The sequence below is a fragment of the Vulpes vulpes genome, chromosome 4, assembly GCF_048418805.1.
Source record: "Vulpes vulpes isolate BD-2025 chromosome 4, VulVul3, whole genome shotgun sequence".
NCBI lineage: Eukaryota > Metazoa > Chordata > Mammalia > Carnivora > Canidae > Vulpes > Vulpes vulpes.
The window spans coordinates 111,466,032-111,482,369 of NC_132783.1; the positions used below are offsets into that span (position 1 = coordinate 111,466,032).

Sequence of the window (16,338 nt, forward strand, 5' to 3'; positions counted from 1 at the left end):
AAACCACTATATTAAAACAGATTCTCTAGCAAGTAAAAATCTTGCAGTTTAAACATATGCTTGTATCCATTTCAGATATAAGACAAAACTCACTCTTTAAAGTGGCTCCACCTTGGCAGATACATATATTTGTAATGGGACTCATCCCAGGATCCTGAGAACACACCCTGAGCTGAAGACGGATGCTCAACCACTGAGCCACCCAGATGCCCCCAGTAGTACTTTGCTTTAAAGAAAACGCTCTTCCTGTTTATATGTGCACGAGGTGAAACACACCACATCACAAACCAGGTGTAGCTCTACTCTGAAGGAACCTGGGAGTCAGGTCTCATTTACAGAATTTCAGGATCTCTGGTTTGGACAGAACTCTAAACGGTATCTGGGACCTTCGCAGTCTCATGCTGGCCACCTGTTTGTGGCCTTTGTGACAAAGCCCAAACACCTCCAGTGACAGGAAAGGAAACTTTCAAGAATAAGTGTATCTAGCTACTTGTATATCATGTATACCCATTTACTCCAAAATGAGTGGGAGACCTCACACAAAAATGCATCTCTGTACAATTTGGTATCTTCATACAGCGAAATACCATTTAGCAATACAAATAATGACAGACATAGACCATGAGATGGATGAATCTCAAAAATATGCTAAGTGAAGGAAGCCAGAAACAAAGACTACATATTCTGTAATTCTGGTAATTCTGGTTATAGGAAATGCCTAAACCTCCATCTCAGGCTTCTTTCCCCTAAGCTTAATGACCCATCTCTGGCACCAGAACGTTGTGTATCTTTCTCAGCATCTCATTGATTCCTTCTGAAAAACATGAACAGCAGCCCCTGTTGCCTCCATGCCCTTGGAGGAATGTATAGGAGAGAAATCCGGCCCCTGCTCCAAGTGCTGAGGCTAGGGAGGGGCATATAAATCTCCTGGTGTTGACAGATGATGCTGTGGCATTCGTGTGTGCTTTTTCAGTTTTACCGATCCTTGAACATCCGGATTGCCCTCGTGGGCTTGGAAGTATGGACTCATGGGAATATGTGTGAAGTTTCCGAGAACCCCTACTCTACTCTATGGTCATTTCTCAGTTGGAGGCGCAAGCTGCTCACCCAGAAGAACCATGACAATGCACAGTTAATCACGTAAGTGGCCTCTTTCCATGTGCATTTCCTTGGGCCTGGCTGCACAGCCCCTGCCTGCAGTGTGGGTGCTGTGCTGTCCACTGCCCTCCCCCAGTGCTGAGAGTGGGTGGTACTAGCCATCCTGCCTCTCTGGTCTAAATAATCACTTACTTCTCAGATGTGTGCTCTGCCCCCAGTACACCCAGGAAAATATCAAAACCCTAAGAGTCTTAACAACCCCAAGAAGTGTTTATGATCTAGGTGAGAAAATTAGACTTAGGCAATGTTCAGCTGAACCTCTGAAACAGTTGGGTGTATATCGGGAAGTGACTGACTGTTGGGGGCTGCCTTCAAACAGACTTTCTAGGGGGCTCATTTGGGTCTTCCTGGTGCTTTATTTTAATAGGCATGGTAATTTCCCAAAGCAGTAGCAGAAGAGAGGCTTCCTTAGGTTGCCCTTCACGTTGTTCCTAGGGGCTCAGGGCTGAGACCCTGAACTGGTTCCAGTGGCAGATAGTGTAGGAACCGTGCGTTTGGTGGGAGGGAGACATTGGGGGGTGGGGGGTGTTGTGCTGGAATTTCTTCAGTCCTGGAGAGAAATGAACAGATTGTGTTGGGAATCATGGTGGCACATGAGGCCCCTCCAGGGGAGGGGTGAACATTTGATGTTTTTAGTGTCGACTTCCAACGGTATTCTGAGACAGTTGTAGCAAAAGGCACAGACATAGTAAGGCTATTTTCCTTTTGCTCCCTAAAAATATCTCTCTGAATCCATAATCATTTGTTCACTCTTTAAAAGAAATGGGGAAATAACTGTACCCAAACTCTGGCTATAGTTATTTCACAATGGAACCTTCACCTAGGAAGTTTTTGGGTTTTGCTTGAATTTGCAAAGCTTGGTTGGTGTCCTGCTTTGGGCAAGACCTTGAATCCAGGTGTCCAGTAGGACTTCCTCAGGGCCATGTCTAAGTTTATAAGATAACCTGTGGGGCTTCATAGAGATTTGCATATGTTTTATGTGTTCTTTTGCAGATTTTTTTTTCTCTAAAGAACAATCTGCCTTCAATTCAGCAAACATTTATTGAGTGCCCCCTATGTGTCAGATTCTATGCTAAGTTCTGGTGACACCCAAATAAATAAGGTCATCTTGGCTCTCAAACATCTCATGGTCTAGATGAGAAGATAAACATAGAGATATGAAAGCACCACATAATGAATTTCCATGTGGAGCCTTTAAGTAAATTCCATGTTTGTGGCATGCCTGAGAATACTGGTGTTTTATTCATTCCCTCTCCCCTGTCCTGGATGGATACAGCTGAGAGAGGGATGCATTGTACTGGAGGAATGTAGCTGGCTGTTGGCAGATTTGCCTCACAATTGCAAAACAGAGGCAGAAACAGCTCATCTTTGCACCCAGCTGCACTTTGTGAGGCTCCTGATGGGACACATCTGTTTCCTTGGCCCCAGGGTGATGAGGAAATGAAGCATCAGCCCCCACAGCTGCTGCCCAATCCCCCCACCGCATCCCCATACACATACCATAGAGCCAGGGATATGGCAATGGGACCCTGGCAGCTGACAGAAGTGCTCATGAGTCATATTAGCATCAGGACCTGTGCCACTCTTTCCTCAGCTCCTCCCCCTGACCTTTTCCTCTGCAGCAGGAATGGGATGCAGCTTTGTGAGCCCTGCCCATTTCCTTCCAGGGAATGGGGCTCTGGGCATATTGTGGGAAAAAGTGACCTTTTGCTCCCTCCATTTCTCTGAAGCAGTGAGAGAGTAGGTGAGAGGAAGTGAGAGGTGTGGAAGTTGTCCAACTGGCCTAGAATACCGGGGTTTCTCTCCTTGGGAATGATCTGGCAATGTCAGCAGGGCCAAGGAACGCCATGAGGGCTGTCCACTCCTGAGCAACCTTCTCTTGTTCCTTCCTGCAGGGGCATGTCTTTCCATGGCACCACCATTGGGCTGGCCCCCCTCATGGCCATGTGCTCCGTGTACCAGTCTGGAGGAGTCAACATGGTGAGTCTCAGCCAATATGTTGATTCCGCAGAAGGCAGAAAACTGCCTCATGGGACAGGAGGTCATCTTGTGGAAAAAAATGTTTATATTTATTATTGCAGGGGAGAAAAAAAAGCTTGACATCAAGTAGGGCAGTTGTTTAAAATGAAGTCATTAAGTTCTAAGAGATGGAGGTACCCAGGGGTGAATTTTCATTTTTTTATAGTTCATCCCCAATTTTCAAGCTCAGGAGAACCCTGGAAGTGATTACATTATATCTAGCGATGTCAGCTAGGTTTCTTGTGTTCCAAACCAGGGGCTGGAGAACATACAGTAGATAATAGAGATAAAAATTATTTTTTAATCCTCAGTTTTGTGTTTTTATGCATGTTATTATGAAACAATTGCTTGTCTCAAAGTCATGGTTAGGAAATTACTGCCTTCTTTTGAAATTCTCTCTGGCTTGGTGGGACTGTTTTGACTATCCATTTCTAACCTGTGAAGTAGATGAAGGCCTGCTTTCCATCTGTTTGTCCACCCCTTTATCTACCCTATATTCATCCACAGATGTAGCATGACAGTTAAAGCACAGGCTTTCATCACCAAGCCTGATGTGCTGTTCATGGAATCAGTGGACAGCTATGAGGCCTGGCTAAGAAAAGACAGAAACAGGGAGTAGGGAGAGCTGCCCTCTTGACCCTAACTCTCTCCTTGGGCAGGACCACTCTGAGAATGCCATTGGTGTGGCTGCCACCATGGCCCATGAGATGGGCCACAACTTCGGCATGAGCCACGATTCTGCGGAATGCTGCTCAGCCAGCGCGGCTGATGGCGGGTGCATCATGGCAGCTGCCACTGGGTGAGTCAAGCACCATGACAAGGAGAGCAGAACATTTGAGGACAGTACAACCCAAGTGTTCCTCCCAGTTGGCCCTAGGAGCCTCTGTTATACCTCTCGCAGGGGCCATGGAGGGAAATGCAGTTGACAACAAAGAAATTGAAAGAGAACTAAAAAAGCAAATGTGTGCAAGGAACATTAGGTTTGTAGCAGGTACTTTGGTGCTGGTGGAACCCTAGATATACTTGATTTCTGTCATAGAGTCCTCAGCTATAAAATTGGCCTGACCACATGTTTCTTTTTCATTTCTTGAATTTTTGAAGAGGACCTACGTTGAATAGCCCCAACCCTTCAGTCTCTCCGTCCCAAGGGAATTTGGTCAGTGCTGATTAAAGATTCTGATGTAGCCTATCCAACAAGGAAAAGGAAGGGGAGCATCCATGCCTGCATAGTGACCCCTCTAGGAATTTACAGGTTGCATTTACCATGAGGATAAGAACAAGCCAGCTACATCTCCCTGTATTTGTGAGGATTTTTTTTTTTTTTAACCAGAGCCTTTGAAAGAGAAACAGCCACAACTCTTAATATTTAGTATCTGGACTCATACAGCAGAGAACATTGGGTTCTCCCAAGACCTGAGTTGCTCTTTTGAAGGCATCATGGTGGGAGTTTGTGTTCCCTTTACCCCAGACCATTAGAGCCTACTTATGGTTCTTAGGGAATGGTATTTCAGTGTCTTTAAGAGGAAATGCACTTTTCTTGGAGTTCCATCATCCGGTGTTTTCCATTGCTTCTTGGCTGTGACATACAAAGGATGATGTTGACATGCAGGATACAGCTCCATGGGTCATGTTCAAATCCCTAAGAGCTTACCATGAAGTCCATCCCTTTCTCTCTCAATCTTTTTTTTTTTTCTCTCTCAATCTAAAAAGCATATTTATAGTCCTGTGGTTGAGAGTTATATTAATTACTACACAATTTTGTTTTTAAACTAGCTGCAAATATAAACTACTAAAGTAGTTTAAAAATTGTTGGCCACAAATTCCTGGTGACAGAGCTGACAACCGAAGGGGAACCTCCAGTGTATAACTTTTAGTTAGTTGGTTTAGAACAGGATAACTCTTCCTTTATAGACCCAAATTGTGGTACTGACCTGCTGCTAGAGAATGTATGACTTCTGATTCTTTTTTTCCAATAGCAGGACCCAGGACCTTTCATAATCTGGTGATGAAACTATGCATTTGTGAATTGCTGGTTGAGTTTGGAGTGCTGCCTGCATCCTTAGAATAGAGGTCATAAGATCACTGGCCCAATGAAAAAATTAAACCCATGATCTTGGCTTTTTTTTGGCTTGGTCTTCAGTTCTAAGAAAATCTCCATCTGATAAAAGCTTCAAGAAAAGTTTGGGTTGGCTAGTATTTTATTCAGCTCTAAGACTCAGGAAACCTATTGTAACATATTCATAACCCTTTATTTATTGCAACCCCTTCCTACAAAGGGAAGAAACTGCTGCTTCTGATTCTCAGACACCTCCTTGCAGAGTGAGGGGAAAAAAGAACATTATGGGGTGGTTAGAAAGAATTGTAAGAGAATGTATCAGCGATGTTCTAAGAGGACAGAATGTGTGTGCGTGAGACGGTGGGGGTCTGAGTCTAGGTGGAATCAGCATCATAGGCAGCAGGATTAAGACTATTCTGGCTGCTTGCTGCTCAGATTCCCAATCAACTCCAGCCTTATTCTCTGCCAGGCATCCCTTTCCAAGAGTGTTCAATGGATGCAACAGGAAGGAGCTGGACAGGTATCTGCAGTCAGGCGGTGGGATGTGTCTCTCCAACATGCCAGACACCAGGACGCTGTATGGAGGCCGGAGGTGTGGGAACGGTTACCTGGAAGATGGGGAAGAATGTGACTGTGGGGAGGAAGAGGTAAGGTGGCATGGTAGTGCCAGGGAAGAAGGGAAGATTGTGCACTGGTTTCAAATCTTAAAGACAAAGAGAATGCAACCGAACACTTCTGAGTCTTAGGCATTTCCCACATTCACTGGGCTATTAAAGACCCCGTCACCAAACGGATGTGGACCATTTTTGCAGACCCTCTCAGTTTTAGGTTGGCACTGTTGGTGTCCAGGTCAGGGTGGGATTCTCCTTGTGAGTGTCTGGTCTAACCAAAGCCTATAATCTCCTCCCCAGGGCAGTTATAGATGGCCTTCCTTGTCCTCCAGTTCCACTGATTTTTTTTTTCAATGCCACACAGCTGGATATATGAACTTGAACCTGGGCCCTAAGGATGCTTAAAATAATAAGCTTATGCTACTTGGCCTAGAGAAGAGATGATTGAAAGAGGATGTAGGAAATACTGTTAGGTCTGGAAAGGGCTGCTGCAGGAAGAAGGAACAGAACTGTTTGTGTGCAAGCTGTTTCCTCCTTCTCTTCAGAATGAGTGGTGGGCATGCAGCATGGTGCTGTCATTTTTGACAGATGTGTGTTATTTTTTGCAAAAAAGCAGAACTGGATAGTTTCATGTCTATTTTCTGGAGGATGAGATATGCACGTTAACATATGCAAAACAGTAAATCGTGGAAGGGGAGGCTGAGGGTGTGTGTAAGACTATTTGATTTTATAACCTTCCCTATGGTTTGATTTTTGTTTTTTAGTTTTGCATGGTTTTTGTGAGAGAGAGAGAGAGAGAGAGAGAGCGCGCAGAGGTGGAGCTTGGTGAGAGGGAGAGAGAGTATCTTAAGCGGACTCCACACTCAGTGCACAGCCTGACTCGGGGCTCAATCTCACGACACTGAGATCATGACCTGAACCAAAGTCAAAGTCAGATGCTCAACTGACTGAGCAACCAAGTGCCCCTGATTTTTGTCTTTAATGTCAGCACATAACTTTCTTTCATAATAAAACAGAAACTAGTTAGAGGCTCTGCCATCCCCACCACCATGAGTTCAGAGAGATCAGTCCAGGCCCATCAGAAAGGAGGGAGTTGTCCGTCTTACCATGGAGGGTCTAGTGGAGTTGAGGAGCAATCCACAAGTGGGCTCAGCCAGTTGGCTTATGTTCAGCACATATTTACTGAGTGTGGGGCACTATGTTGGGTGCTAGGGATAGGATGGATAGCAAAAATAGACATGGTTCCTGTCCTTGTGGAGCATATCATCTACTGGGGGAAACACATTGACCAAATAATTACAAAAGTATATGAGTATGATCTGTGGTAAAGGTTTAGGAAGGCCAGTGATATTGTGCTGTGAGCATTTGCAGTATGAGAGGAGCTACTCTACTCAGGTGGGAGTGTGACTTCTGATCCCATATCCAAAGGCTAAGTTAGGAGTTACTGAGGAGCACAAGAAGAGAAAGCACATTTCAGCGAGAGGAAGAACTATGCCCTGAAGTGGGAAGGAACCCGGTCTGCCTGGAGCCTGGGATAGTGGGAGACTAATGGAAGGAAAATATCCTTTTCCTTCTCTTAGGGGAAACAAGTGGATGAGCATCATAGTCAGGCACGTAATGTGCCCCTCCAACACACTAGACCTGGACAGTTAGGGTTATGATATGGTTCATTAGCATGGGACAGTCCCCAAGCAGACATGGCTTGAATTCAGGTACAGCATTTGCTGGGTGTGTACCTTGACCAGCATAGGACTTATCTGAGCTCCATTTCCCCATCTGTGAAATGGGAATAATCCTGCCTCACAAGGCTGTAATGGACCTATGCATGGAGCCTGCCTGGCGCATTGTCAAGAAATGGTTTGGGATAGATAGGCCTATGAATATAGTAGGGGTGTGATAAGGAAACTTGGGGTCATTGGGGTGTCTCATCATCTTTTAGAGATTTTGTTTATTTATTTGAGAGAAAATGAGCAAGAAAGGGAGAGAAAGAAAGCAAGAACATGAGTGGGGGAACAACAAAGAGACAGAAGCAGACTCCTCACCGAGCAGGGAGTTTGATGCAGGGCTTGGTCCCAGGACCCTGGGATCATGACCTGAGCTGAAGGCAGAAGTTTAACCGACTGGACCATCCAGGTGCCCCTCATCATCTTTTAAATTTCATGCTGTACATCAGCAAATCAGGACCCATAAGGCAATAAGGAAGAGAGGAGAGCATGGAACCCCTAAAGACCTTCTGTTTCAGAAAGGTCCAAGCCAGTGAAGAGTGAGGAAGAGCAGCCGATGGGGAGAGCAGTCTAAGGAACTGTGTTCAGTTGGGAGGCTCACCCAACTGTGTTGGGTGGCTCAGTCAGTTGAGCATCTACCTTCAGCTAATTAGGTTATGATCTGTGGTAAAGGTTTAGGAAGGCCATGGCTCAGGCCATGATCTCAAGGTCCTGGGGTCAAGTCCTGCATCAGACTCCCTGCTGGACGGGGAGCCTGCTTCTCCCTTTCCTTCTGCCTGCTGCTCTGCCTGCTTGTGTGTTCTCCTTCTCTGTCAAATAAATAAATAAAATCTTTAAAACAAAAAACTGTGTTCAGACCTTCTGGCAGCATAGCCTTTGCTTTTGATGGCCTTTTCTTATGGGATAAGAGGCCTGGGGCTGTGAGGGCAAGAAGGGCAGCAGTAGAAGACAGAGTCTCTGGACGTTCTATTGGGAATGAGAAAAATAAATCCCAGAATTCCTATATAGTATAATATTATGCTAAAAATCGTGTTTTGGAAGAACACAGGACTGCAGGGGCAAATGTACATATATTACATTAAAAAGCAGTATGGATACTATCATTTTGTAAATTAAATATGTATCTATATGTGAAGAGGACAATGCCTGGGTAAATATTCACACTCAAAATGTAGTTGTGTCTGTGTTGTGATGTTGCTGGCGATTGTGCATTTATGTATTTTTGGTGATAAATATACATTACCTTCATTATAAACCTATAAAACAAAATGTTTGGTAAAGAGTTTCTAGGGAGCCTGGGCCCCAAGGGCATGTGGGGCAGGGCTGGGGAAATGTGGGATGTGGATGAAGGGCTTCACTCCACCCCAACTCCTGTCTCCCTGCTCTGCTGCCCCAGAGGCTCATGGACATTCCCTCTGCTTCTGCAGGAATGTAATAACCCGTGCTGCAATGCCTCCAACTGCACCCTGAGAGAAGGGGCGGAATGTGCCCATGGTGCCTGCTGTCACCAGTGTAAGGTAAGAGGCCCTTTGCCCACCCTGCCCCGCAGAGCCCCAGCATTCTGACCTGACAGCCCAGTGTTCTGCTGGGGGCTGATGGTCAGGATTCAGCCTCCATCCCAGGGAAGTGATGGCATCAAAGTTTCAGAAACATGGATCTGGGCTGGCCCCTGTGATGAAGTTTACTATTTTCTATACCATGCCTCCCTGGCTTCAAATCATCCCAGAGGGCTGTGCGTACTGGAAGATGGAAGACTTAAAAAAAAAAAAAAAAAAAAAGGTATTCAGAGAGAGTAGGCTTGATTTTATTTGGAGCTCATAATAATAATCATAAAAATTTTGGTTAATATTAATGGACTTAGTAGATGGCAGGCACTATGCAGGAAATTTTATATATATTGTCTCATTCAAGCCTCACAAAAGTCCCATGAAATGTATATTAATATCCTCAATTTAAGATAAGTAAACTGCAGTTCAGAGGGGATAAGTGGCTTATCCCAGGTCACACAGCAAGAGGGGGCTGAACCACATTTTTCTACCCCTGGAGCCTACACTCCTGATGTTGTGGAAAATACTGCTACTAATCTTACTATATCTTTATAGTCTCTTATCTATAATTCTGAAATTCAGAAAATTCTAAAAACTGGGAAAAAAGTTTCTTAACTCTTCTGGTAGCAAATTTTACCTGAATTGACATAATTATGGTCTTTAAAACACACACACACACACACACTTAAAGTGAATATTTCTATTTTGTTGTAGAAAAATTAATGTGTTTGATAATAAAGTATAATCCCAGGTCTTGCTGGGGGGGTCATACAATAAATATACCTATATAACATATGAATGTATATACACACCTGTGTGTATGTATACATGTGTGACGTCTGCTTTCTGAAACTTGAAAAGTTGGAGCCCATTGGCCTCAAAGTTTTGGATGGGAATTGTGGACCTGCGCTTCCACCTAGCACTTGCTGAGTGAGTGCTCATTACGAGCTAGGTAACTGTTGAAGTGCTCTATTTGAATACAGCCCTTGTAACAATCCCTTGAGAAAGTTATTATCCCATTTATTCCGTGCCATCCCAGAGAGATTCAATAGCTGCCCCAGGCTCCACTGCTGGTTAAGAAGCTAGGATCTGAACCCAGGCACGCTGGCTCCAGGTGTGTCCTCTCTACCTCTATCCTCCTTCGTGATAGAGATGTGTCCTCAGTCTTCCTCCTCCACACAGGGCCACCCTGGCAACAAGAGGCTCGCTCTATCTATCTATATATCTATCTATCTAAAAATTTTTTTATTTATTCATGAGAGATGCAGAGAGAGAGGCAGATACATAGGCAGAAGGAGAAGCAGGCTCCCTGTAGGGAGCCTGATGCAGGACTCAATCCCAGGACCCCGGAAACATGACCTGAGCCAAAGGCAGATGCTCAACCACTGAGCCACCCAAGCGCCCCTACTCCATGCTTTTAGCAAGCTGCTCAGCATGGCCTGTTCTCTGCCTTCTCTCCTAGGAAAGCCCTGCGGGTGGTGTGGGGGTCACCTGGGAGGAGAGAGGAGGAGGGCACTGTTCTCAGATGTAGCTTTTCTTACAGCTGAGGCCTGGGGAAACTCACCATTTGATTTGACTCTAGGGTTGACTTGGCATCTCCTCATGGAGTTGTGTTTGTTGGTTGGAGGAGGGAGTCCTTTGAGGCTTGGACCATGGCCTGAGAATAAGCATGGACAATGTCCACTCAGTTCAAGTCTCAGAAAGGATTTTCTGGAGAGAAGTGTGTGCAGAAACATGAAGCTTGGAGTTTGAGACCTTCAGTTCAAGCCCTGGTAGTGCACTTTGGGGCAGCATAGTAACCATCTTAGTGTAGGTTCCTTATTTGTAAAATGGGGTGGTCAGTAACACTGACCGCTCAGTGAGACTGGAAGATTCAAATGGCATACTTAGTCTTTATCACTGCCATGGCTGTGCTATTGATCAGGTTATTTGGTTATTTTATCTCCAGAAAGAGGCAAACAACAGCATCTGCCTCATGGATATTGTGAAGCTCACATGGGATCAATATGTGTAACTTAGTCCAGTGCTTGGCTCAGTAATGGGAAAATATTATTGCTAAAATGCTTTGTAAATTCAGAGGTGATGTGTGACTACTAGTTTACACACATTTGTGTGTATATATTAGGGGGCCTGGCTCTTCCACCACTTACTGACCACCAGACTTTTGGGACCTTGCTTAACCTCCTCTGCCTCAGGTCTCATCATCTGTAAAACAGGGATAATTATATTACCTAGGACTCTCATGAAAAGTGAATGAGGTAATATTTGTACCAGGCACTAAAGTGGGGGCTTCACAAAAGTAGCCATGATTACTAAAACACTTTGTAAACTGTAAATTGTTGCGTAAATTGTTGCATAAATATTATTCTTACTTCTTCAAACTGCTGAGAAGAGGAAATGAGTTAACATTTGTGAAAAAACACCTTGAAAACCTCTAAGTCATTATTCATATTAGAAGGCTGATGATGGTTAAAGTTAATGAGGTCATGCCAAAGACGGTCTCTGGAACAATGGAAATGGGAAAACTCTCACAAGAGTGATGCTCACAAGTTCTTTGCTGGAAGAATTGAGGGCATTCAAGACATTGACTGTTTTTCCCGTCTGGTTCATTCAGCTGCTGGCCCCTGGGACCCTGTGCCGTGAGCAGGCACGGCAGTGTGACCTCCCAGAATTCTGCACGGGCAAGTCTCCCCATTGCCCCACCAACTTCTACCAGATGGACGGCACCCCCTGTGAGGGTGGCCAGGCCTACTGCTACAATGGCATGTGCCTCACCTACCAGGAACAGTGCCAGCAGCTCTGGGGTCCTGGTAAGGCACCTCCTACAGAATGGCCCTCCTCCCACCCCACTACTTCCAAGCCAGCCCTCCACTCCGTCAGGCCCTCAATGTATAGCTTAGATCCTTGGCTTCAACATGGCCTCTCTAGATACTCCCTGTCTCCTTCCCCTTGACTCAGAGTAGACTTTCAGAGAGAGAGAGACAGTGAACAGTGTCCTTCCCAAGGTCCTTGATGTTTTAAATTCCCAGAGTGGGTGAATAGAGAATAATCATCCAGCAGAAAGATGGGCAGAGCATAGGAACAGAAAAGGAAATTCAGATGGCCCTAGGCTGTGAGAAAATATTTAACCTCACTCATATTAAGTGGAAGCAAGTGATAACTACTACGAGATAGGATTTCTCATATGTCAGACTGGCAAAGACCGAAAAGTTAATATAATAATACCATAACTATGATGGTAAGAGTGGTGATAATGTAGCATGGAGAATGTGGGGAAACACAGAGTGCAGCCTTTCTGGAAAGCAATTTGAAGATACCAAATTTATATGAATTTCTCTTTGGGCCCCTCTATTCCACTACTTACGAGTGTATCCTATCCTGGTATTTGTGCACGTATGTGAAGGTAGATTTATAAAGATTTCCACGGCAGCAGTGTTAGTGATAGCAATAGCAACCCATATATCCTTCAGTAGGACGGATTAAATTAATCCTGGTACACCCATGTAGTGGAACACTCTGCAGCTGAATAAAAGAAGGAGGCAACTCTGTGTGTACTGAATAAAAACACCTCCTACAATAAGCGCAAAGGGCAAGCTGCAGAACAGTGAACAGAATTACTGCCATTCTTTATTAGATTATCTCTAGAAGAGATACAAGAATTGTATCTAGAAGGTAGAGAGATACAGTTACCTTTAGAAGATACATTGCTAATTGTGATTGCTTCTTCAGGTTGTGGGGAAGTAGGAACTGGAATGGCTACTTAGAAAAATAAAGGCATATTTCATTTCTTTAAAATTTTGTGCATGTATTACCTATTTTATAATCTGAAATAAGACAGAGCTTTTTCTTTACAGAGAAGGTAAACACACAAACATCTCACAGACATAATACTTCAGTAAGGTATAAAGAACTGGTATATACCCTTTTTCTATGAGCAAGGTTTGATGAGAAGTTGAGGGTACCCAAAACAGTACAGAAAGAAAAAGCTGAACATTCCCTCCCCAAAAAAATCCTTAATTTTTTACCAAGGGCTAGCTTTGTACTTTGGGGGGCTTCTGAGTTCTACAAAAGTTGGCTAATGTGCTGACAAATGTTTCTTGCTCACCCAGGAGCCCGGCCTGCTCCTGATCTCTGCTTTGAGAAGGTGAATGTGGCCGGAGATACCTTTGGAAACTGTGGGAAAGACATGAATGGGGAACACAAGAAATGCAACATGAGGTAATAACCGTAGGGCCAACCCTGTAAGATTAAGGGTGACCGAGCAATTTCTGCTCTGTCCTCACTCCTGCCCAGCTCAGCAGCATGGGCCTTTAAATAAATTGTCAGAGTCAGTCATGAATTTCAGGCCCATTGTGGGACAATGTACAGTCTAAGGAAGTCAAAGGGAGAGCGTGGATGAAAGCTGGTCAGACTTCTCTTGGGACCTTACAGTCGGGTAGGGAATCAGCTCTCTTGGGTCATTTTTGTGGGATGCTAATTGTACCCTCATCTGAGTAACCTGTCACTCATTCATTCATTCATTTCAACCAACCATTCCCGCAGCCATCCATCTATTCATCCACCCATCCACCCATCTACTATCTGCTGAGGGTTTGCTATGTGCCAAATACTATGCTGAGTACATGGAACTTTTCATTACAATACATATAACAAAGCTGTGGAGAAGCCACCCAACTTGGTCTTACTAGATCAAGGTCTTACTTAATAGGTCAGCCTTTCCTTAGTGGGTCCCAGGGTAAGTTACACCTAAATTGAGATCTGGAGAAATGACCTAGTTGAACAGAATGGGCAATGGGCAACTCCTGCGGGTACACAGGAGATGAGTAGAGAGAAACGGGTGGTAGGAGGAGCTGGTAGCAGTTTGTATAGTTAATGCACAATGTGGGGGTGCATTGGAGAGGCAACGGCTGAGAAATGAGCCTGGACAGTTGAGCAAGCACCACCAGATCAGGAAAAGCCTTGAATGCATGACTAGGACAGTTTGGACTTTGGCTTGAGAGGAGTTTGGAAATTAGACTGCAGTGGGGGCAAGACTGGAAGCAGGGAGATCAGTTCTCTGCTGTCCAGGTAAAATAGGATGGCGATGTGATTCAGGGTTAATATACATGAGGGAGGATGGACAGGACTCCAAAATCACTGGAACCCAGGAGTGAGGGAGAATGGGTGAGTTGGGGATGACACCAGGCTTCTGGCTGCAGCATCTGGGTGCATGGGGTTGGATGGAGCATAAGGGGGCAGGTTGCTCAGGTCAGGCAGTTGTCCTTGCAGTGAAGAGGACTTCTCAAGGCCTGTTCTCTGGCCTAGTACTACCTGGGGACAAGGATCTTATTTCCTATCCTTAGTGTAAGTTCACATGAGATCTCTCGTGCTGGGTCCCTAGAGCTCCCCTATCCAAGCCTGCACTCCTAGTCAAGAAAGACTGAAGCTCTTCTGAGCCCTGGCTCTTCCCTTGCCTCTGATTCCACTCCCTACCCTCCCTCTCTGTCGGGCTCAGAGATGCCAAGTGTGGGAAGATCCAGTGTCAGAGTTCTGAGGCCCGGCCCCTGGAGTCCAACGCAGTGCCCATTGACACCACCATCATCTTGAATGGGAGGCAGATCCGATGCCGAGGTACCCATGTCTACCGTGGTCCCGAGGAAGAGGGTGACATGCTGGACCCAGGCCTGGTGATGACTGGAACCAAGTGTGGCTACAACCACGTGAGTCCCTGCCCCACTCAGGGGAGAGGAGAGAGAATATGAAATGTGAGCTCTGGAGGGAAGATGCCCAGGCTCAAATCCCACCTTCCTGGCTTCTCCAAGCCTCAGTGGCTTCCTTTGTAAAGCATGTTAGTAATAGCATGACCCACCCCCTAGAATTGTCATAAGGATTAAATGAGATAATCCCTGGAAACTGCTTAGAGGGGCTAGCTATTATCACTTCTGTCTTCATTGTGAATTATTATATGGTTTAAGAAATGGCCTAGACTCTAGTCCAAAAGCATGGGGGAAATAAGGGCAACTATCTCAAAGTTAACTGAGAACAAAATTATAAAAAAAAAAAAAATGTGCAGCCTTAGTATAAGACATGGCACAGAGTCGACTGCTATCACCGTCATTAATATATTTGTTATTTTCTCTATGATCACAAAAATAATACCTGAATGTAGCTAACTATCATCCTGTCCTGGCCTTTTGGCCATAAATAACTGGAAGTGAGTCACATTTTTGAGTCTTCTCTATTCCAAGTGTGAAAACTCCAGCTTCCTGATTGCCAACCAGTGTCCCTGCTGTTGGACTGACACTTTGGTTTCCTCCCCACTGCAGATTTGCTTCGAGGGGCAGTGCAGGAACACCTCGTTCTTCGAAACAGAAGGCTGTGGGAAGAAGTGCAATGGCCATGGGGTGCGTGTGCCCGGGGTCCTGGGGCTTCTCTGCACCGATGCCTGTGAGGGCAGGCCCGTGGGAGGCCGGAGTGCTCTGGGGTGCTGACATCCGTGCCCCTCCCTCCCTCCAGGTCTGCAACAACAACCAGAACTGCCACTGCTTCCAGGGCTGGGCCCCGCCCTTCTGCAACACGCCCGGCCAGGGGGGCAGCATCGACAGTGGACCCATGCCCTCCGACAGTGAGTGCCAGGCTTGCTCGTGGCCTCTGCCCACTTTTGTGAGGGGGGGCGGGTGGCATGTCGTAGAGAGGGAACGGGTCAGCCCCATTATCCTGATTTTGTAGATGAGGAAACAAAAAGGAGGAACCAAGTGGGAGAGGGGTGAGGCTGACAGGCTGGGGGCGGGTGGCGCTTCTCAGTTGCTTTTTCTCTTACCATGTCTACTGAGAGGGTCTGACACTGCTTGGGTGAGAGAGATGAAGAGAGAACACAGGTTATTGAATAATTTCATCCAGTTTTGGACAGTGGGCTGGTGATGGGTCCTTCTCAGCCACATAAAAAGAATCATGAGCCTGGGGCACATTATAATAGTTCAGAATCCCTGGATGAACGAAGCTTAAAATGGAGAAATAGACCTGTGAAAAAATTTAGTTTTTAGTGTAAATCACAGATATTCTAGCCCTTTGGTTCCCAAACTCTTTCTTTTCCTCCTTTCCTTTCCTTTCCTTTCCTTTCCTTTCCTTTCCTTTCCTTTCCTTTTTTTTTCTTTCTTTCTTCTTTTTCTTTCATAGCAAAGTACTTGTACTTGAATGAAATCTTTTGGAGAAGAAATCCCAATAGAGAAAACAGATAGTGTGTC

The 16,338-nt window shown here is 45.3% G+C and overlaps 1 protein-coding gene across 2 annotated transcripts in view; it reads left to right on the plus strand.

Moving 5' to 3' along the window:
• ADAM19 (ADAM metallopeptidase domain 19) overlaps positions 1–16,338 on the plus strand; it is an 83,703-nt gene that overhangs the window by 56,364 nt on the left and 11,001 nt on the right. For both annotated transcript variants that reach the window (XM_072756744.1, XM_072756745.1), the window contains 10 exons: positions 974–1,140; positions 3,054–3,138; positions 3,837–3,976; positions 5,703–5,880; positions 8,996–9,085; positions 11,730–11,925; positions 13,225–13,333; positions 14,610–14,814; positions 15,421–15,498; positions 15,611–15,719. In XM_072756744.1, the coding sequence (XP_072612845.1) occupies positions 974–1,140; positions 3,054–3,138; positions 3,837–3,976; positions 5,703–5,880; positions 8,996–9,085; positions 11,730–11,925; positions 13,225–13,333; positions 14,610–14,814; positions 15,421–15,498; positions 15,611–15,719 (1,357 nt within the window). The remainder of the gene's footprint in view (positions 1–973; positions 1,141–3,053; positions 3,139–3,836; positions 3,977–5,702; positions 5,881–8,995; positions 9,086–11,729; positions 11,926–13,224; positions 13,334–14,609; positions 14,815–15,420; positions 15,499–15,610; positions 15,720–16,338) is intronic.